This window comes from Euleptes europaea, chromosome 14, assembly GCF_029931775.1.
Source record: "Euleptes europaea isolate rEulEur1 chromosome 14, rEulEur1.hap1, whole genome shotgun sequence".
NCBI classification, from domain to species: domain Eukaryota; kingdom Metazoa; phylum Chordata; class Lepidosauria; order Squamata; family Sphaerodactylidae; genus Euleptes; species Euleptes europaea.
In genome coordinates, this window is record NC_079325.1 from 60,161,602 (window position 1) to 60,183,477 (window position 21,876).

A 21,876-nucleotide genomic window follows, 5' to 3' on the forward strand; every position below is an offset into this window, starting at 1 on the left:
CAGCTTCCTGAGAAGGACAAATAGGCTCTGATGGACCTAGCTTCCTCCAAGATTCCCCAAAGAGAGGTCCAGGCCAGCATGGGGCCTGGTCTCCCAAAGAGAGAGCCACACAGCCTGAGGGAAATGATGTGGCAGGAATGAATAGGAGGAAATTAATACCCCCCTTTCTCCAAATGTGAACATTCCCATTCCATCCCCTGATGAAATAGTTCCTCTCACAATGGTCAGTTAATTCATTTAAAATATTTGTAACCTGCCTTTGAGGCAACTCTGAGGCAGCTCCAGAATTCCCTGCAGCAGCCTATTGTGACGGCTGTGTTCAGGTAGACATGCAGACGACTCCCACCCTCGCAGCAGACCCAGAAGCAGCTGGGAGAGGAAGCGCAATTCGTGCAGGTTTTCTCAGCCCCAAAGCACCCTGGGGTTCCTCTCCGGAGAGCAGCCCTCAGATCAAACCCTGGTCCCATAAAGCAGCCCCAAGGAGAGCCAGCCTGTGAATGCTCACCCGATCTCCTTTCACGCCCATGTCGCCTTTGAACCCAGGGAAGCCATCTTCACCCTGAATGAGAACAGGAGGGAAACCACAGTCGTTACAAAGAGAGGGATGCCACCTTTCCCTTCTCCCAGAAAGAGTGCTAGTCCCTAGGGGGCCACAGAGGGGCACCCCTCTGGCTGTGCAGAGCTGGGGACAGTTCACTGAATGGCAGAAACCTGCCTGTCGCAACAGATCTTTTCAGCGAAGGCAAAACCTCAGAGTTCCCAGGAACACAGATGGAAAACTACGCCCTAAAGCAAGGTCCCCCCAAACCTTTCACTACCCATTTAAAAGTTATCCTTTCAGCAGGATGGTGCCCTGGTGGGAGGGAAGTAAATGAGATTCCACAGCACCCAATGTGTTACTCTCATGGGAGAGAACCCCTTGTTCTCTGATAAAGAAGTATAATAATGCCCCCACAGAACAAAAAAATCACACCAAAATAAATCAAAACCTAGAGAGAAGTTCCTGCTACTTTAGGCTCCATTTGTTGAAGGAAGTAGAAGCTTTTCGGCACGGGGGCCTTTTTTTGGAAGCTGTACCCCCAATTTAGCACCCCTCCCCACTCCTCCTCTTCTTCCTCAGCCACTGGCTCAGTCGATATAAATAACAAGAACTTGCTGGCACCGGCAAGACATTATTTTGAAAGATAACTGGTTTTATTTCCACAGAGGTCATTTTGCACCAGCGTTCTCTGAGAGACTCAAGGACGGTGCTAATATTTCTTCCCCTCGGCAAAGGTTTAACTGCAGAATTCCAATCGATAGGATATCAAGTCCTAAAGCAATGCGCCTTTCAGGTGCTAAAACGTGGACACAGTAACCAAAAAACAACACTGAGGGTTTCGGAAGGTCCCTTGTAGCGGGCTCCTTGGTTGTAATTGTCCGCTTTGCCAGTGATGGACTGCAGGGTATGAACAAAGGGAAGCAGAGAGATTTAAGGCTGGAACAAGGCCAGAGTATTGCACAGCCTCTGCTCCTCCCCTGGGAGAACACAACCATCTACCGGCAACATACAGAGTGCTGGCTTGTCAAAACTCCCTCTAAACACAGCTCTTGAATGGCTGCCGCAGTGGCCTGCCTCCGGCACTTCAGTCCTGTTTAATGCACTTCAGTACTCCCCTGGCCAGCTTCCGAGCTCGGCTTCCAGAAGGTGCGAATCAGAAACATCTATTTATTTAATTGGGCTTACAAACTCACTATACAAAGGAGATTAAAAGCAGATTTGCTCCCCAAATACAAGAATCAAATGGAGGGGAATGACTATATGTAACATCTCCAAAGACTGCATTTGGAAAAGGACAATTCTGCGCTTAAAAGGAAGCCACTTCAGCCTGCAGGCATGATGAATTCAAGCGTAGAAGAAGCGCGCAGGACTCCGTGCTGTTCCCACTGTCCCAACCTGAATGTTGCGCATCCACTCCGGCAGTGCAAACAGGGGCTCTGGACTCCTGCGTCTCCTGCTCTCCAGGTGCAGCCCCTGCCCCTCGGGACTCTGGCCCAAACTGGCCCTGTGGGATGGCCACAAGCCTTGCTGGCCGCCTCCACCCCCCAGCTCTGGTCAAAAGAAGGCTGCTGGCCCAAGGAGCAGACAAGCCACTTTGTGTCAAAAGGCCAGAAGCCGCAAGTAGCAACCTTTGGGGACCACATGCCGAAAAAATGCAACCTCTACCTATGAAGACAAGTGAGGGACCAGCAAGGACTTGAGGGGGGCATCTCATTTTCCCCTCCCCCACTATTTCCTCTTTCCCTTCCCTGAAAGCCCCCATAACCCCTCCCCTTTCCCTGCTTCCTTCTCTCCTTCCCACCTACCAGCCAAACTACCCTTCTCTGCCCTCTCCCCCATCTTCAACATCCCCTCCTTCCCTCCCCCGGCAGCCTCTCTCTGGGAAAAGCCTGGCTCGGGTGGGTGGTGGCTGCCGGCCAGTGGCGTGGTTAGCATGTTTCTGGTGGTCACTGCTGGGCCTGTCCCTGACAAGTCTTCCTCCATCAGGGACCTGACAAGGGAGGAGGCAGGACACTTTCGAGGGCTGTTCTGGCCTCCAGTTCTGCTCCCTCCCCATAGCTTTGATTTGTAGAAAACAAGGATTGGAAGGCTCATCAATACTGTTGCCTAGCAGCCTCCAAACTGGTGAGTGAGAGCTCAGTGGGCATTCTTTTCTTAAAACCACAGGCACTATTATTTTGGGGAGTTTTAAAGAAATCCCTCCAAACACACCATTTTGTGGATCTATTCAGCTACAGTCTAAGACCCGGATATATGATACTGGTGAGCAGGCATACACAATGTGGGGGAAGGGGCCACAGGGGTAGTATCTGCACAGACAACTAGAATAAGGCCCCAAAGGTACCGCCTGGGCAGGCTTGGGCCAAAAGCGTTACCACCCCCTTCTTTCCCACTACTGGTCCCAGCAGTGCTGCCACTGCCTTGGTTGCTGGGTTGCTGCTGTTGGCATGCGTGTAAGGGCTGTCTACCACTGGGCCAGAGCAATGAGGTGGAAAGGCTTCACTCCAGAGCAAGGCTTCCCGGACAGACTTGCTGGTCAAAAGTTGCAGCTTTTTGGAGGCATGGAGGTGTAGTGATGAGGAAAGCATTACCTGTTGAATTTCTGCACACTCCAAAGGCTGTTCGAGCGCTACAGCTCTGCTAGGCAACCCCACAGGGCAGGAGGGGCCTGTCAGATAGGGTTTCTGGCAGCATGGGCCAAACAAGATGGTTCCTCTGTAAACAATATGGATCCTTCCGTGCACTCCCCCCTCCCCTCCTGTTTTGCACACGAGCCACAAGATCTACAATTGTATGGAGACCCGCCCATGTAAATCTTTCATCTGATACCGGCCTCGCTCACAATGCCAGGAACTCCACCAGCCCCTTCTCTGATTGCCCTTAAGTATCCAGTACTTGGTTTGCTGAAGTCGTTACCGGGAGAAAGAAATCTCATTGTTTCCTTTGTATTGTTGTAACTCAATCTCATCCATTGTATCCGTTCTATAAATATAGCAATGTCCCAATGCTCTGTATTCTAACCTTCTTCGTCTCTACTGAAGTCATTGACGTTCAGAATAAACCTCTGAATCACTGCACTGTCTGGATTGGAGTTTCTATTGCCTGAAACGCTGTGCATTTGCTGAAGTTTGACAGGGCCTGGTGACAGGGCCAAGAATGGAGCAAGATCCACAGCCACACCCTCCATTGCAAAAGATGAACCCTGTGCCAGTTGGCTGCCTTACCTTCTCGCCCTTGGTCCCTTTCAAGCCACGGATGCCATCTGCTCCCTTGGTAGGGGGGAAAAACACATGGAAAGCAATTACAAGGGTTATCAATGATGACCTGACAGAGCGGAGGGCCACTGGGGTCCCTGCTGGTCCCTGCGGGCTGGTTCCTGCGGTGTGCTGTGCTGCCCTGAAAGACGCCTGGGAGTTGGGACCAGCAGGGGTGGAGGGGGAGGCAGAGGGGGAGGCACTGGGAAGGGGGAGGGGTGACGCAAAAAAGGCAAAGGCAGAGGAGGGCACTCCACCGCCTCACCTTGCCTCATTAGAGGGGTCATTCATTCGTGATGCTGCAGCATTGAACCTTCCAAGATGGGAGGAAGAAAAACAGCCATTCGCTTCTACAGCACAAAACAGGCAAGGCAGGATGTGGGGAGGGGGGGATTTAAACAGGGGCTCCAAAACACACATTCCGAAGCACAAGACAGCACATTTTCCAGTGAAGACTTCAGCACCACACAATTTTTTTACTGCCACAAAACATTTGTAACATATGGATCCTTCCAGGGTTTTGAACACTCCCACTAGGAAGGGCTGGGGGGGGGGGGCTTTATCCAGTCTCCCCCAGCAGCTGAGAGCAGGCTTTTCCCACCAAATTTCACCTAGAGTGAAACTGGAGGTTTTTTTTTGTTTGTTTTTTTTTAAGTTCCTGCATACAGAAACAACAGAGGGATTTCGAAGGAGCCTAAATGGCCTTTGGTAAAACTCATATATTTTGGGGCATGGAGGAAATGAACAGTGAAATGCAAATCTGGAGGAGCCTGCTCTGCCGAAACATTTCAGGAATTTCAAGAGCAGGCAGAAGAGTTTTGATAAAGTGCAAGGAAATGCTGTGTGTGCACATGCACACAATTGCATATGTCATGTGTATCAATTCACCATCGAATTGTGGGGTAATGGACAAACTGCTGGACTGGAAAGAGCTCGGCCAAACTGTTTTCTTGAATGACTTTGGGCAATCACCATCACCCTGACTACCCTACTTCACGGGATTGTTGTGATACTAAAGGGAGAGATGTGTACAGTACCCTGAGCTCCTTGGGAGGAAGGGTGAGATAAACAGTTGGTGGGGGGGGGGATGACACAACCACCAACTTGACACCTAAGTGACAAAACAGGTAGAAGACAAGCGGCCCTTGATTCTTTTCCAAATGGAGGGGTCAGGACCCCAGGAAATATGGCCAAAGTATATCTTTTCTATGTCCTTGAACATTCCATGGCAAGGCTGCAGAAAGGACCCACGGTCCGTCCGTATGCCGGCGTATTCCTTTGCAATCTCTCCCTGCTTGCAGGGCCAAGGCGACCGACCACGCAGTCAGAACTGGGCTGGGGAGGCTGGGTGAGCAGAGCACCCTCTTGTGGCGAGAGGACGCCACGCCTGCAGCCAGAGATGGAGGAACTCAGCGGAGCACCCTTCCCACGCCAGTCGGGGGCCAAACACCGCAGGCCCTGTGAGCCAGCCACAGCACCCCCTTCCCTCCAAGGCATTCAGCTCTCCTCCGGCACAAGGCGCAGACAGCAGTCTCTGAGGAAAGACCACACACAACCACAGCCGAAGACGCAGGCTGAATTCAAGGCGCCATTTCTGGAGCACAAAGCCCTCCGCGGCTCGCACCCACATCCCTCAGAGAATGGCCGCTCCCCACTTGCTGAAGACCCTCTGGGAAGGGCCTGCCTGGAGACTCAAGGAAGCCTCTGGGAAGGGCCTGCAGGGTCTCAAAGCTCAGCTCATGGCCTGCCTGACCAGATTGCTCGCAGCTTGGATCCAAACACGTTGGCGCTTGGAAAATGCTTTTATCCATCTTAAAAAGGTAAAGGTCCCCTGTGCAAAAGCACCGGGTCATTCCTGACCCATGGGGGTGATGTCACATCCCGACATTTACTAGGCAGACTTTGTTTTACGGGGTGGTTTGCCAGCGCCTTCTCCGGTCATCTTTCCCTTTTACCCCCAGCAAGCCGGGTACTCATTTTACCGACCTTGGAAGGATGGAAGGCTGAGTCAACCTTGAGCCGGCTACCTGAAACCAACTTCCGTCGAGATCGAACTCAGGTCGTGAGCAGAGCTTGGACTGCCATCTTACTGCTCCCAAAACTCTCTGAGGGAACATTAGGCTGAGTTTGCTTCCCTCTGCAATACTCAGCGGTGACAACTGAGCTCTACGCAGGCCCAAGGCAGTTCAGCGCTTGAGGCGGGGAATCCAAGTGGAGCTGCCCTGCCACTAACCAAGATGGGGCCAGTCGGCAGCAGTGTGATGGGACAGTGCTGACCTGACAAAATGCCGCCTCCGGTATTGGATCGGATTGGCAAAATCTGGTTTTGCAGAAGGCCAGCCTGAAGATTCCCAATTCTGATATTTCCACTCTCGGTAATGTCAGGATTGGGAACCATGCCGGGGAGGCAACAGGAGCTGCGAGGAGGGTTGCCAGCCTCCAGGTGGTGGAAAACAAATTAGACACCTCTATACACTTATCTTGAGATGAGAAATTCAGTATAGGAGTAGCTGTAACTAATACCAACAAAATTGTGGCTATATATTAACAGTATGTGGTAATATACCCACCAACATCACATATTATCAACAAACACATGTATTTATTTCTTACACACATAGAATTTTAAACAAAAACATATATTCAACATTTCCTATAGAAGGTAAGTATTGTATTAATTCAATATAATTAAAATGTCCTTTATGATGTATTTCTTTTCTTTTGCAGCAGCTGATTGGTTGAAGGAGAAAACGATCGTTTCAAGGCACAAGGGCCAATTTTTCTTCAGTTCTTCCTATATGATACAATAAATAAAGCTCTTTGATAGTCATAAATATCTTAAAAATTATTCCATATCAAAACTGCAATAAATAACAATTCCAACACTCTCAGCATTAAATATACATAAAAATTCCATCATATATTTACAAAAATACGTCCTATGCAATTACTCATCATCATCCATAGTTTCAGGTTTCAGCCGAATAACCATTTATGGATATAATATATGGTAAGTCCCCACACTGGGTAAGTGAGAGGAATCAGTCCGCTCCGGTAACGATCCCAATGGCGTTATTACAATAATGCAAGCTAGTTACCTAAATAGGTCTCCGGTGTTCGCTCCTTGATACAGCTGATGTACATAGCCTGTGAGCCAGATTCTTAAAGTGCCAGTGCACATTTACAGAAAGCATGAAAGATCGTTCTCTAAGTTTAAACCATGAGGAGCCATGGTATTCAGAACATGTATAAAGTATGCTTCCTTCCATCTAAGGATTCTTTCGTTGTCACTCCTATTGAATCTGTTACCTTGTAGACGCCAAATTACGAAGAATCTTAGCTCATTCTCATTATGTTTTAATTTTAAAAAATGGTCGACGACCGGGGCTGTAGTTAATCCTGCCCTAATTCTAGATCTGTGCTCTAAAATCCGTGCTTTTATTGGCCGTATGCTAGAGCCAACATAAATAAGTTGGCAGGGACAAATGAGACAATAAATACAATATTTGGTATTGCAATTAGAAAATGAGCGCAATTTGAATTTGAAATCTGAGTCTGTTCTTTTAAATTCCTTCACCTCCAATGCCAAATTGCAAGCGAGGCACTGATGACATTTAAAATGTCCCACAACAGATTGTTTTTTAGTCTCCCTGTATATATCAGAATGAACCAGCCTATCTTTCAATGAATTAGTTTTTTTGAAGCCTATTTTTGGAGGTGCTGCACATCCGGGAATATCGGACAATAAATGCCAATGCTTCTTTACAATCCCTGCAATCTGTGCTGATAAATGACTATGCTGTAAGGCGAAGGCTAAAGGTTTCACCCCTTCTCCATCCTTATAGTTCCTATAAATTAAAGTGTCCCGATCCACATTATTTGCCTTCCATCTGGCTTTTTGGATAACTTTACTGGGATACCCCCTATCCTTCAAAGCAGTTTCTAGAACTGCTGCGTGTTGCTGGTAGTCCGGTGAGCGGGTATTGTTGCGTTTAATGCGCAAAAATTGTCCGTAGGGTAAATTTTCCCTCATATGCCTGGGATGAAAGGATTGAAAATGTAAAAGAGCATTCCTGTCCGTATCCTTTTTATACAGAGTCACTGCCAGTTTGTTGTTATCCTTATATACCATTGTATCCAGATAGGGAATACGGTCCTTATCCGATTTCCCAGTAAACTGGATACTGGCACAGCTATTGAGCCAGTCTAAAAATGAATCGAAATCTATATCGGGGGAAAATAAGAATAAAAGATCATCTATATACCGTCGATACCCCCACACCTGCTCTGTAAACGGGTGGTTGCCATAAATATATTTTTTCTCAAAATCGTTCATGAAAATATTGGCAACGGTCGGGGCAACCGGAGACCCCATAGCAATACCCCCAGTTTGCAAATACAGTTGTTTATCAAATCTGAAAAAGTTGTAACTAAATACAATGTCAACAAGGGAGATAAGGAACTTAGTAGATGGTGTGGGATCTATTCGGGACTCTAATAAGGATGCAATAATGTGGCGAGTGTCATTTAAAGGGACATTCGTGTACAATGACACGACATCTACCGTAGCCAAAATGCAATCCCCCGGTAATTGGGTGTTCTCAATGTACCTAATGAAGTCGGTGGTGTCCTTTATAAAGGATTCAGTATCTACGGCAAATTGCCTGAGATGGAAATCTAAATATTGCGCAACCGGTTCCAAAACACTCTGTGATGCTGATACTATGGGTCTTCCAGGTGGAATACGCCCAGGTTTATGTATTTTTGGCAACGTGTATAGGACCGGCATTCTTGGATACTTATTATTTAGGAATTCAGCTGTAATATTGTCAATGTCACCCTCCTGTAACGCCTCCTGTATTGCTTTACTTATTATATTGGAAACCATACTAGTTGGATCTTTGCCAATTTTCTGATAGTATTCACTATGTCCCAACTGTCTCATAATTTCATCCACATAGTCTTTTTTATCCTGTAGGACTATAGCTCCGCCTTTATCCGCGGGATGTATAATCAAATTGTTATCGGCCTCAAGTCCCTCTAGGGCAGTCCTCTCAGCATTAGTTAAGTTCTGATATTTCGGGATATGGTTTTTCTTCCAACTTCTCAATGTCTCTATCAACCGCAGTCTGAAAGGCGGTTATCATAGGGTTGCTTGTATTTGGAATAAATCTTGATTTGGGGCGAAAGGGAGTCATAAGAGAGTTATGGTTTTTGAAATGATCTTTTATTTTCACAAGTCTAAGCATTTTAAACATGTCTACTCGGGTTTGAAAGGAAGAGTAGTTTGGTGTCGGCACGAAGTTTAAACCGTAACTCAGGACTCTTTCCTCAATGGAAGTCAAGGTCCTAGAAGATAAGTTGACCACTAAGTGGTCTTTTTGCGATACGGGCGCTTCTCGAAAAAACGAGTTTGTCCATCTCTCGATCTTAATCCATAGCTCGATCCCGAGCTGGTCATGGAGTCACTATTTGAGTCGCCCTCACTAAACTGATCATCTTTCCTATATGATCTCTGTCTATTTTGTCTATTTCTTCCATTTCTTCCTGTTTTTAAATTGAAACTTTCCTCCGAGTAGTACCATGGGTATACTCTCTTGTTGGCATAATCCTCTTTATCTCTTCTAAATTTTTTGGCCTTAAACTCCTTAATTTCCTCTGCAAATTTATTAATTTCTGATTCCAATTTTTCCATTTGTTTCTTGTAATTATCTGGACTGACTTCTTTTTCTATATTGATTCTCATTTTCTGTGTATCAACTTTGATATTAGCTGCTTCTTTCTTAGCCTGTTCGATAATGAGCAGCATTAAATCTACCGAACATCGGTTCAATATTGCAATCCATTTATCCTTAAATTCCTTATTGCCCCTAAACAATGTAGGAATCTTGTTCATCCTAAGCCCTCTAGGGATGATATTAGCACGACATAGTCAGAGAGCACAGCAGCATGTAACTCTGTGCGAGTCAGTTTTTTATGGGCATAAAAAAGTGCCGATACATCAATTTCATCTTTATCAGCATTGAAGTCACATATACTAGGTAAGTCTTGCAATATACGATCACGTTCCGCCATACTGAAAGAGAATGTATCCATGAAATTCGCCATAGTGCCACACAATAGTGGAAAACAAATTAGACACCTCTATACACTTATCTTGAGATGAGAAATTCAGTATAGGAGTAGCTGTAACTAATACCAACAAAATTGTGGCTATATATTAACAGTATGTGGTAATATACCCACCAACATCACATATTATCAACGTATTTTTGTAAGTATATGATGGAATTTTTATGTATATTTAATGCTGAGAGTGTTGGAATTGTTATTTATTGCAGTTTTGATATGGAATAATTTTTAAGATATTTATGACTATCAAAGAGCTTTATTTATTGTATCATATAGGAAGAACTGAAGAAAAATTGGCCCTTGTGCCTTGAAACGATCGTTTTCTCCTTCAACCAATCAGCTGCTGCAAAAGAAAAGAAATACATCATAAAGGACATTTTAATTATATTGAATTAATACAATACTTACCTTCTATAGGAAATGTTGAATATATGTTTTTGTTTAAAATTCTATGTGTGTAAGAAATAAATACATGTGTTTGTTGATAATATGTGATGTTGGTGGGTATATTACCACATACTGTTAATATATAGCCACAATTTTGTTGGTATTAGTTACAGCTACTCCTATACTGAAAGCCTCCAGGTGGTGGCTGGCAGTCTCCCGCTATCACGATTGATCTCCAGGTGACAGAGATCAGTTCATCTGGAGAAGATGGTCACTTTGGAAGGTGGACTCCCTGGCATTATCTCCCTCCCCAAACCCCACCTTCCATCCCCAAAATCTCCAAGTATTTCCCAAACCAGAGCTGGCAACCCCAGCCGCGAGGGAGGAGGGAGCGTCTGTGGCACAGTGGCCCTTTCGGCTTTAAAAGGATCACTTTTTTTCGTGAGCCACGAACCAGCTGAGACAAGTTGAACAAGAAAGGGGGGCTGGCACACATGTCCTCTCCCTCCCTCCTTGCTGCTTCCGAGGAGGGGGGGGGAATTCCAAAATCATAGCTTTAATTCCCTTTGTTATGTTCAGAAAGGGCATGATTACCATTTTCACTATATTGGTAGTGTTGTTCCCATATTTATTAAAATGGAATATTTTCCCAACCCAGCTTTCCAGAATGATTGCAATTCTGCCCATATTTAATTAAAACAATGATCATGTTCTTCATGACTTTCCAATGCGGAACCAAAATGGTAATCCTTACATAGCACACCCCAGGCCCAATAAGCCCCCAGGCAGTTCTCTTCCGTAAGCCTCCCTTGAACTGAAGAAGAGCTTCAGCCCACTTCAACAGGCCTCACGCAGGACCTCCTGTTTTGAGGAGCCCTCCGGCAGCCAAAAAGGAGCGGAGAAGGATGGAAGTGCACCTGGTGACTCTACACAGGCAAGTCTCCCTCCCTTACTCGCAAACAGGAGCCAATTAGTGGCTACCTGTGAGACCCCTGTGACTACTGTGCTCTACACAGGCCCAAGACAATCCAGAGACGGAGGCAGAAAACAATCCTGGTACTGCCCTGCCCCCTGACAAACATGGGGCTGACATCCAGTGCCACTTGGGTGGGTTCTGCCATGACCCCCCCCCCATTGAGCCTCCTCGGGACTCTGACTCCGACACCGTCAGGAAGAGCCTGAGGAGCCAGAGACATGGGCTGGGGGGGAGACCCCTGCAGGGTAGATGAGCCTGGCCCAACTGCTCCAGAACTGGCCCCTGAGGAGGCTGCACGGGGAGCTCCACTGCCAGAACTTCCCTCTGCCCCTCCACCCCACCCCGTGCAGCCCCAGTCTCTCTAGGACAGGCTCAGAACAGCACTGGCGTTGAGTCTTGCCCTTTACGCCCTAGTTCCCACACCCATGGAAGAGACAGAAAAACACCCACCTGGCTTTGTGCACGGGTGCATCACCTGAGCCACCCTCAGTTCTCCCACATCATCTGGGATTCTAGTTCAGGGGGTGCAGCTCCCACAGAGGCTTGAGCCCTCTACCCCATCCCTCTCTTTCCCAATCCCAGCCCAAGAGGAACACACCGCCATGCATGTCTTGCCACTCTTCTTGCAAATGACATTTTAACTCCCGGAGTCCTTTTTCACAGTTAGTCCCGATGGAAGAAAGAACTAAATGAAGCAAAGGGTGTACCAGGCCTCGAATGACAAGGGAGGAGACCTCGGATCCAACGTGCCAGAACAGTTCAGAGCAGGAATCCACGGCACCTCCTGCGTGTGGGTGAAACTCTGCCACTGGTGGATAGCGTTTGTGCAAAGCGTCAAGCAGGGAGGGGCAGGACCAGCAGGTTTGCACAGCAGGAGACTGTTCCCTTCCGTGGGCCAGCAAAGGGGCAGCCGTGCTCTCGCGTGACTTTAAAAAATGGAAAAGTCAGCGAAAACAAATCTCATTTAATTTCCATAGAAAAGAATGATGCTTTTGGGGCTGCAAGACACAAGTTTATAGTATTCCAAATGGTGTGGAGAAAACAGATCCACAGCAATCTCCAATGCACTGAAGCGTGCTGGTGGGAGACTAAGGACCGACAAAAAGAAGCTGTTCTTCACACAATACACAGTCAAGTTATGGAACTCCTTGCCACAAGACATGATAATGGCAGCTGACTTAAACAGCTTAAAAATGACTGGGCAAATTTGGGGGAGATCGGTTTATCAATTACTGTTAGCTTCGATACTTAATGGAAACTCTGTGTTCATGGGCAGTGTATCTGTATCAGTATAAACAACAACAGCAGGAACCTGCCTTCCTGGCCTGCTCGTAAGCAACAAAGAAGCAGCCGAATGGCCCCGGTGTGTCTAACCCAGAAAGACTCTGCTGACTGGTCTTTGTAAATCCAGTCTATGTATGTAAGGAGACCCCATAAGCAGCAGAAAACATTGAACTATGTAAGCAAATGACTCTCCGTGGCTCCCGCAGAGCTCTGCAGGGCCGGTTGTCATGTCACATGATGGGGGGGGGAACCGTTCCAACAGGCATGCCCAAATCACACCCCAAAATTTATTTCAGCATTCACTGAAACCTCCATATTTCCCTGTTGGGAGGGGGGGAAGGTTTGCTTTCATTATACTCCAACGACACTGTTCTCTTCAGCAGAACCTAAAGACCCAGTCCTCTTACCTTGACACCGCGAGGGCCAGGATAACCGATGGGGCCCTGAGGGCCAGCCGGACCCTGCAATCAAAAGGAAATAAGCATTCGGATGCTGCAAACAGGAAATTCTCTTGGTGGAAATGCTCACTGATGGAGTCATGTAAGGGTAGGTGGAGGTGGCTGTGGGGGTCAACCCCGGAGCAGGGGGGCAAGATCTGTGGCTCCACCCCCTTTAGGGCAGTTGTGAGGGGCCCAGCAAGGCAGATGTCTTCTTCACACAGAATGAGGCAAGGCTAGGAGGTCTGCAGAAATGTGCATTGATCTGCTTTGGCGATGGCCAAATTTAGCTGTTGAAAATGGGGGGGGGTTCACACACTGGAGGAGGGATAGAGACAAGAATGGGGCACCTGCGCCTTCTGGAACTTGGACATGGAACTATGGCTCCTTAGCCAAACAGTGACTGCGCGTGCGCACACACCACACACACACAGTCCGCCAGTCAGGAAGTGGTGCTTCTCAATCTGGCTTCTACAGCAGATGCCCCGTCAGTATGTTCTGAACTGCCTCAGTGAGTGCTAATATCCGGCAGGTGTGCACAACACTGACCCACCAAGCTCACCTCAGCCTGCCATCACTGACTTGATGATGCCCTGATTTTGCGGGTCCAGGAAGGCCCTCAAGCCCCCGAAGGATTATCATACATGGTGGAACGGGAGGGTGGGAGGGCCAAGGTCACCGGTTCTGCAGGCTGGACACAAGGACCCCTGGGCTCTCGTCCACTCTCTGAGGGGCAGTTCAAGCTACAGGTGGGTTTCCAAAGCTGCTGATCCTTCTGGTGGGAGACTCGCTGCTGGCTTTGCTGTGCGGCCTCGGCTCACTCCTTCAGCTCGAGCACAAGGCACAGCACTCCCCAAAGCAGTCGGCAAGACCTCATTCCCCGGCTGTTGTAATATTGAAGCAAACCGCCGTCCGGATTACATCAGCTCCCCCCTCCCCTTGTTCTACATTGCTTTGGAAGCACACACCCTACCCAGGGGCATCTGAGGATCTGAACCAAATAATTAGGCTGCTACTTCTGCAAAAAAATTTAGGGTTCAACATGGCTACTGAGTTTTGATTTATTTTTCATACTGAATTCAATCTGCCGTGTTTGTTGTACAATTTCAAAATGTAATTCCTAAATCAGTGGCGGAATAGTTCTGTGACCACAGCTCTCACAGACATCTGTAAGGCTGGAGGCAGACAGCAGTTAACCTTGGGCATTATATTTTACCAATAAATAAATCTACTACAGCTAATTATTTGCAATTCTGTAGTTGTAGGGGTTTCTGCATTTTACTGTTAGATACTTTGAGGATAAAGATGCTGAAAAGCAGCTTCTTCCTATAAGAAGAACCAAAAGAAGAAGACCAAACTGCTTCCTGTGGCATTAGCAGACATTTCGTCTGAGACCTCTGCTTAAACAGGTTCTGTAAGTCTATGAAACTAAATAACAACCTGCAAGACCTCTTTAACCCTGACAAAAGTGGACGGGCATACACGGATTGGGAGGAGCACAGTGAATTATGAAAAATTCATGAAGGAGAGGCCTAAAATCAATGGAGTTTAACTGGCCTACGTTCAGAGGCAGTCGACCTCAGAAAGCCACGTGCTGGGGGCAAGAAGGGGGGGGCGCGTGCAGTCCACCTGGGGCACCCGGCTGGCTTGCTTGATACTGGAAACAGAGCACCAGAGAAAAGAGCCTCTTCTTCCTTTACTAGCTTTCTGTTTGTCCTCAGCACTGACAAGCCCAGCTCAGCTGAAATTGTCTGATCCTCAAGTGGTTCCAGCCTCCAGTTCAAGCCAATGAGAACAACTCTGGCCAGACAGGCTTTGCTCTGAGATCCCGGCGGCTTCAGCCATCACTCTCGAGGCGAGATGCAGCCGAAGGAGCTGGACTCCCAGTCCAGAGACACCTGCTGACTGGCACCCTGCCCTGCGTGAAATGACTCCCAGCACAGCAGGCCGCTTGCAGATTTTGCAGCTGCTCACGCTTTCAAATCCCTGTCCTTGTGCAAGGCCAAAAGGATGACAGCCGGATGGCTCCAAGCTAGGCAGCAGCTGCAGTTCCCGCGAAACTCTCCATTTGAACCAAGGCCAGGCCCCAACAAAAACCCTCTCTTAAAATCAATGACTGGGACCCAGAGGTCAGGTCTGCTGGAGAAGCCGTGTCCCTGGTCCACACAGCTGCAGATGGACTAAGGAAAGAGGGAAGGGATGGATGGACCATAGTGGACAGACCACACAGCAACCAGGGGCTGCAGCCGGCGGCAGAGGGAAAGTAGGACCCCAGCCCTGGAGGAGGGGGGCCCCTGTGGCCTTGGAAGTGAGAGGAGAGGGCTGCAAGCTCCCCTTCCCCTCCTCTGGGCCCTTGGGCTGCTCATCCTTGTCTGGCTGGTCCCACAGAGCCGCCGCCCCCACCCCCGTCCCTCCAGCAACTCACAGAGGTCTGCCCAAGTGAAGTTGCTGCCTCCTGAGACAGGCCGCTGGTCCACCCAGCCCCAGGCTGCTGCGCTCGGCCTGGCAGCAGACCCCAAAAGTCCCCTGGGCCCAGGACTGTCCCTTGCTCTGTTTCAAAGGCAAGCGTCTAAGGGCTGGACCCAAAACCATTTGCATTCAGTGCTCAGCAGCGGTTTGGAGCGGTGGACTCTGATCTGGAGGACCGGGTTTGATTCCCCACTGCTCCACATGAGCGGCGGAGGCTAATCTGGTGAACTGGATTTGTTTCCCCACTCCTACACATGAAGCCAGCTGGGTGACCTTGGGCTAGTCACGCTCTCTCAACCCCACCCACCTCACAGGGTGTCTGTTGTGGGGAGGGGAAGGGAAGGTAATTGTAAGCCGGTTTGATTCTGCCTTAGGTGGTAGAGAAAGTTGGCATATAAAAACTAACTCTTCTTCTTCTTCCCCAATGGGCAGAGCAGGCATGGGCCCAACAGCCCCTTGTGCCCCCCCAATTGCCACGCAGGCCTCCCTCTGGGTGATACGCACCTGGCTGCCCTTCTCCCCAGGAGGACCTTCTTTGCCAGGGTGGCCCTGTGGACGACAAGCACAGAGAAACACCGTGAGCCTCTTCACCGTCTGTGGCAAGTGGCGCCAAACTCCCTCCTGGTGCTCTTCCCAGAGACATGCTGGTCTGTTGCCAGATGCCCCAGACTAGTTAAAGGCTCCTTGACCAGACGATGAGTGGATGAGCCAGGCTGGGAGAAGGCCAAGGCGAGAGCTCCGGCAGCTTCTGCCCAGGGCTAAAAACAAAACAAGAACTAGGCCTGTCCCATATAATTTTGGTGCAATTGTTAAGGTCAATTAAGAGAATATATTCTAGTCAAGTATACCACAAGCATGCCAAGATCCAAGAAGGAGGGCACACAGAGACACGTTACCGGCTGCACGCAGAAATGGTCTTCTGGCCAGTCAAAGCCAGAGCACCTTCCAGAGACAGCCCTGCAAATGCATGCAGCCACTGAGCAGCAATCGTCTCATGGATGTCATCTCTTAGGAACACACCCACACCCCAGGGAAGGGGGGACACCTCTCTTGCTATGCTGAGAAAGAGGCAGATTAGATTCAGACCCCTGCATGTCTGGCAGAGAATGCCAGGCATGCTTCTGATCTCAGATCCTTGTGGCAGCAAGCAATGTGTCCGCCACGTGAACTTTGTAGCATGTGAATCAGCCCTCAGAAGCCTCTCCCCCTACAAAGAGAGGCTTGTGCCCCCCAATCCTAAAAGCAGAACTTACCGGAGGACCATCTGCTCCAGGCATGCCAGGAAGGCCAGGTTTCCCCAGTGGACCCTAAAGGGGGAAAATGGGACCCCTGTTAAGTGGGCAGGGAAGGTAGAAGCCACACATAGAAGCCACACAACTGGAGCCGCCTTGCCCGTCGTTCTTGGACACCAAAGTGGGGTTACCACACTTTGTATTCCACATCTGCTGGCGAAACGTCAAAAAAGAAAATTCCAAGACCACGGTTACACAGCCCGGATAACCTACAAGAACCAATGAACTCTGACCGTGAAAGCCTTCGACAATATTTTGATGTATTAAGAGTTTGAAAATGTTGTAAAAACATCGCTTTAAAAGGGTTTTTGGATACCACGTCTTATAAATGGTTGGAAGACGTCTTCACAGCTAAAGGGGCCAAACAAAGTGCGAACAGTATTTTTTATAACGTTTTCAAACTCTTAATGCATCAGTTCTTGTAGGTTATCCGGGCTGTGTGACCGTGGTCTTGGTATTTTCTTTCCTGACGTTTCGCCAGCAGCTGTGGAAGACATCTTCAGAGGAGAAATACTGAAGGACAGTGTCTCTCAGTGTCAAGTGTGTAGGAAGAGTAATATATAGTCAGAAAGGGGGGGGGGTTGAGCTGAATCATTGTCCTGCAAAAAGTATCAAAGGTAATGTGCTATTCATTGTCCTGTAAGTATCAAGATAATGTGCTAATGAGGGTGTGGTATGTTAATACGGAACCATTGTATCCTGAAGTGATCTGTTAATGTGTGAAATCCAAAGCTAATCTGCATGGCAATTGTGGACTTTGCAATAGCCATGCAGATTAGCTTTGTATTTCACACATTAACAGATCACTTCAGGATGCAATGGTTCCATATTAACATACCACACCCTCATTAGCACATTATCTTGATACTTACAGGACAATGAATAGCACATTACCTTTGATACTTTTTGCAGGACAATGATTCAGCTCAACCCCAACCCCTTTCTGACTATATATTACTCTTCCTACACACTTGACACTGAGAGACACTGTCCTTCAGTATTACTCCTCTGAAGATGTCTGCCACAGCTGCTGGCGAAACGTCAGGAAAGAAAATACCAAGACAACGGTCACACAGCCCGGATAACCTACAAGAACCAATGAACTCTGACTGTGAAAGCCTTCAACATCTTAATACATCAGTGGGAATACATAGAAAGTGCAAACAGTATTTTTTATAACATTTTCAAACTCTTAATACATCGCTGGGAATACAAGTGCGGTAACCCCCACTGTGACATTGGCCAGAGGTGCTTTGTTCATGTCAGGTTGGGATGTTTGAAGAAATCAGCCACATCAAACCGGCTCCCCGGTTTGCCCTATGTGCTCTGGCAGGTTGTTGGTGAATTGCAGGTGAGCTCCCCCAACAGGGAAGGCTTCCGCCCCCTCTCCACGTGCATCACGTCTCCCATCTGAATCAGGCCCCCACATGCTTCTGAACTGAGTTAGAATCATAGAATCATAGAGTTGGAAGCGACCACCAAAGTCATCCAGTCCAACCCCCTGCAAAATGCAGGAAATTCACAACTACCCTTAAAACCCCCAGTGACCCCTACTCCATGCCCAGAAGATGGCCAAGATGCCTTCCCTCTCATGATCTGCCTGTGCACCAAACTCCAAGAACTAGGAAATGCACGTTGCCTCGCTGGGTCTTCGGTCCGTACGGGCGAGTGGGGTCAGAGGAACCAGTGGCCAGCTGTGCATCCCTTGATGGCAGCAACTGCTCCTGTCCCACTGAAAAGGCGGGCATTTCAAAAGATCTAAAAGGTCTCTCCATGCTGCTTGAACCCACAGTGGATCCTTCACACATACTGAAGTCACCAAGTGATGAAATCTGCACACTTGAACTAGCCTAAGAGATCTTTTGAAGCTTCCTTGCCTATTTGCCCTGCTGAGACAGTGGGCTCCCCTCACCATCTTGCCAGAGATAACTGTCAAAGGGTTTTAAAACCAGTTTTGCCCTGCTAAGTCAAAAAACAGGCATTAGAAATCTAAAGGGCACACATTCGGTTTTTGCTCATCTTTATCGAGCCTGGAGAGGGACCTCTTTACGTTTCCTCAGCCACAGAAAGAAACAGAGGTTGCAAAGGAGAGCAGAAGCCATCCAAGGGCACCAAGAGCGTTCCCAACAGCATGAGCTGTGCCCTCTGCCAGGGCTGCTGTGAATTAACTTACCTTTTCCCCTGGCGGACCAATCGGGCCTTGAGGACCGGGAAGACCCTAAAGGGGGGGGATGGGACAAAGAGGAGCGTTAAGGCACAAGGAGGGCATGAAGAACTCCTCCCAAGACATTTGGCAGAATGCTCAAAGGGCGCGGCCAAAGAGGACTCCCCACCACCAAGGAGGGCCGTTGGGCAGCACAGGTGCCCTGGAATTGTCACCTAAAGTATAATCAGTATGTGCCCCCCCCCCCCATGAATCTCTAACATCTCTCAGCTGTCGCTGGATTTTGCCTACAGCGAAAACACGAAGTGAGGTTTGAGGAAAGCCAAGTCTTCCTGCAAGCTTAGTGGAATGTCTTGGGAAGAAATCACCGGAATGACCCTTTCGGGGAGAATTCCAAGCAGACCTGGAGGGGCTTCCTCAGGCCAACCACAGAAGAAAGTGTTCCACACACCTCTGCCCTATTCCTGCCTAGAACCACAGACATTTACTCAAAACATTTCTATGCCACCTTTTCCACCTTAACAGCACCCAATAAATATCTTTGCCTGACTCTCTACACATACACATACATATCAGAACTGCACAATACAGTGATTGAAAAAGTGAAACGCAGAAAATATTTCCTAAATTCTGTTTTCTGCAGTTGTGTCATCTTGGGAGGGGGGGGGCAGTTTACAACCTTTTGCCACACTGGCAGCAACGGATTCCAACTAACAAGGGTCTCCCCACAATGAAGAAACAGCAGACAACAGTGGTTAGAACACTAGATTAAGATCTGGGAGACCCCCATTCACACACCCCTGTTGCCATCAGGTTCCCTCAGTGACCCTGGGGGCAGCCACTCTTTCTCAGTCAAACCTACCCTACAAGGTTGTTGTGAGAATAGAAGGGGAGAGCCATGTATGCATGTATGGAGAGAGAGAGAGAGATATCCAACATGAGTCCTGCTTCAACCTCCAACTCCCAGCCCTACAACAGAATGACAAAGGGCCTTGACCCCCACTGAAGGCATTGTCTTTCACTTGGCTTGATCACCCCCATCTCACCTGAGCGCCTGGGTTTCCCTGCTGCCCTGGTGGTCCAGGCTCACCTTGAGGACCCTTGGAAGGGACACAAAAGGGGAAAACATCAGCACTAGAAGTATCTTTTTCACTATATAGTTCATTAATTTCAAGTCACACAAAAGTGACCACAACAGAACATTGCAATCCATTTGTTTAGAAAAACATTCAACCTGCTTTTCAACAGAACAGGGGAATCAGTGATTGAAACCACAAAATCCCATGTGCAACACCATTAAAAGATCCCAACCGGATGCTCTGAGCAGAACTTCACACACCTGATATTGAGACACTTCACACCAAAGGGGCTGAATTATCATTATTCTTACTATTATTAACAAATAGTATCATTTGGAGAGCTCCATATTCTCAAATGGCTCCCAAATACTTCAGGAAATATTTGAAATCCTTCTGTCAGGTTGAAGACGTCAGCTCAGTTTGTGGTCCATGTCTGTTAACAGTCATCTCTGCTGAGGCAGCTATTTTCTGCACCGGCCACTCTTGGCCAAACGTTACCAGCAAAAGGTCGATGCATCAGGGCTGGGGAACCCGAGAGCTGCTGGGGCATCGCGCCACTGCTGTTTTCCACGGTAAAGTGTGAAGGGGAGATGTGTGTCTATCGTTCAACATCAGACAACACCCCCGGGCCTGTGGGAAGGGGTTGCCCAGGCATGATAAACTGTTCCCCAGGCTATACGTCCACGATCTGGATAACTTTCCTATGCAAGGTCCTTTTGAGAACTGTAAACAAAGTGCAAACATGATTGGCTGGTGCTGCCTATTCTGACGTGACCCTCATTAAAGAAGCTGAATTGGCTGCACTTTAAAAAACAAATTACATATTCGGAAGGATCAGGTTCACCGGTCCCTGGAGAACTGAGTGGTCACTAGGAAAGCCCTTTTGGCCACTGTGCCCCCTTAGGGCCACCAGGTGGCCCGATCACCCCCACCCCCCGGCATTCCTTCTTTACACCTCCATTCTGGGACTGCAAAGTGCCAGGAATCACTGGAGCAAACACAACTTGCCCGTCTCCAGGCTGGGACTCAAAGCAAACTATGAGCCGGGGTGGTAGGGGACAACAAGTGGGGCTTCTTTTTAAATACCCCCCCCCAAAACACACATATTTCCCCCTCTCATTCACTCGCCCGGAAGGGCACAAAATGATGTCACTCTCTTGCACATCAAGCACCACTTCTAATTCTTCCCCCACTAAGGCACAATCTCATACCCCCCCGATACATACATGCACGTGGTGTGCAGCAGTGAGGGAGGGGGCCTCTTCCTCCCATTGTTCCACTCCTTTGGCAGAGTAAGTATACCTGCAGGCATGCATGTGTGCAAACGGCAAAGCCAGTGGCCACGCACAGGGCTCCCGCCTACGGCACCTCTGGCGACAGGAGGTGTGGCCCCCAGGAGGGTGCCTGGTCTTTTTTTTAAAAGGGAAGCAACATGCGACACCAGTGGAGAATCAGTTTCAAATTCAAAAATAATTGGCAGCCATTTATTGTTGGGAATTAATGCTGGTAACATCCACCAGGTTTGCAATGAAGGGAGTCTGAAGAAGCAATTGGCAAATTTAATCTACAGAGGAGGATCATGTAGCACAAACACACACTTGCACACAGCAGCTGGCAAACACAACTTACCACATTCCCCTTGGGGCCTGTTTGTCCATCCATGCCAGCTATGCCCTATTTGAGTAAAAGAAGAAGAAGAAAACAATCACGAGATGTTACCGGGTTGCTCTCTGAAAAGAAGCGAGAACCCCTTTCCCCAATCCCAGCCCAGTACATCCCGGGAAGTAAACAAACAAAATAATCAAAGGCTCCAGTGAGCCTAGAGTACCCACCCACAAAGGAGGCTGCCTACTGTATCTCT

The 21,876-nt window shown here is 48.3% G+C and overlaps 1 protein-coding gene across 1 annotated transcript in view; it reads right to left on the bottom strand.

The window, feature by feature from the left end:
* COL5A1 (collagen type V alpha 1 chain) overlaps window positions 1-21,876 on the bottom strand; it is a 325,021-nt gene that overhangs the window by 84,601 nt on the left and 218,544 nt on the right. Inside the window, exons 22-29 of the mRNA XM_056859974.1 lie at window positions 21,645-21,689; window positions 19,983-20,036; window positions 18,946-18,990; window positions 16,734-16,787; window positions 15,985-16,029; window positions 12,982-13,035; window positions 3,766-3,810; window positions 506-559 (exon numbers count right to left, since the gene is read on the bottom strand). Of these exons, the coding sequence (XP_056715952.1) occupies window positions 506-559; window positions 3,766-3,810; window positions 12,982-13,035; window positions 15,985-16,029; window positions 16,734-16,787; window positions 18,946-18,990; window positions 19,983-20,036; window positions 21,645-21,689 (396 nt within the window). The remainder of the gene's footprint in view (window positions 1-505; window positions 560-3,765; window positions 3,811-12,981; window positions 13,036-15,984; window positions 16,030-16,733; window positions 16,788-18,945; window positions 18,991-19,982; window positions 20,037-21,644; window positions 21,690-21,876) is intronic.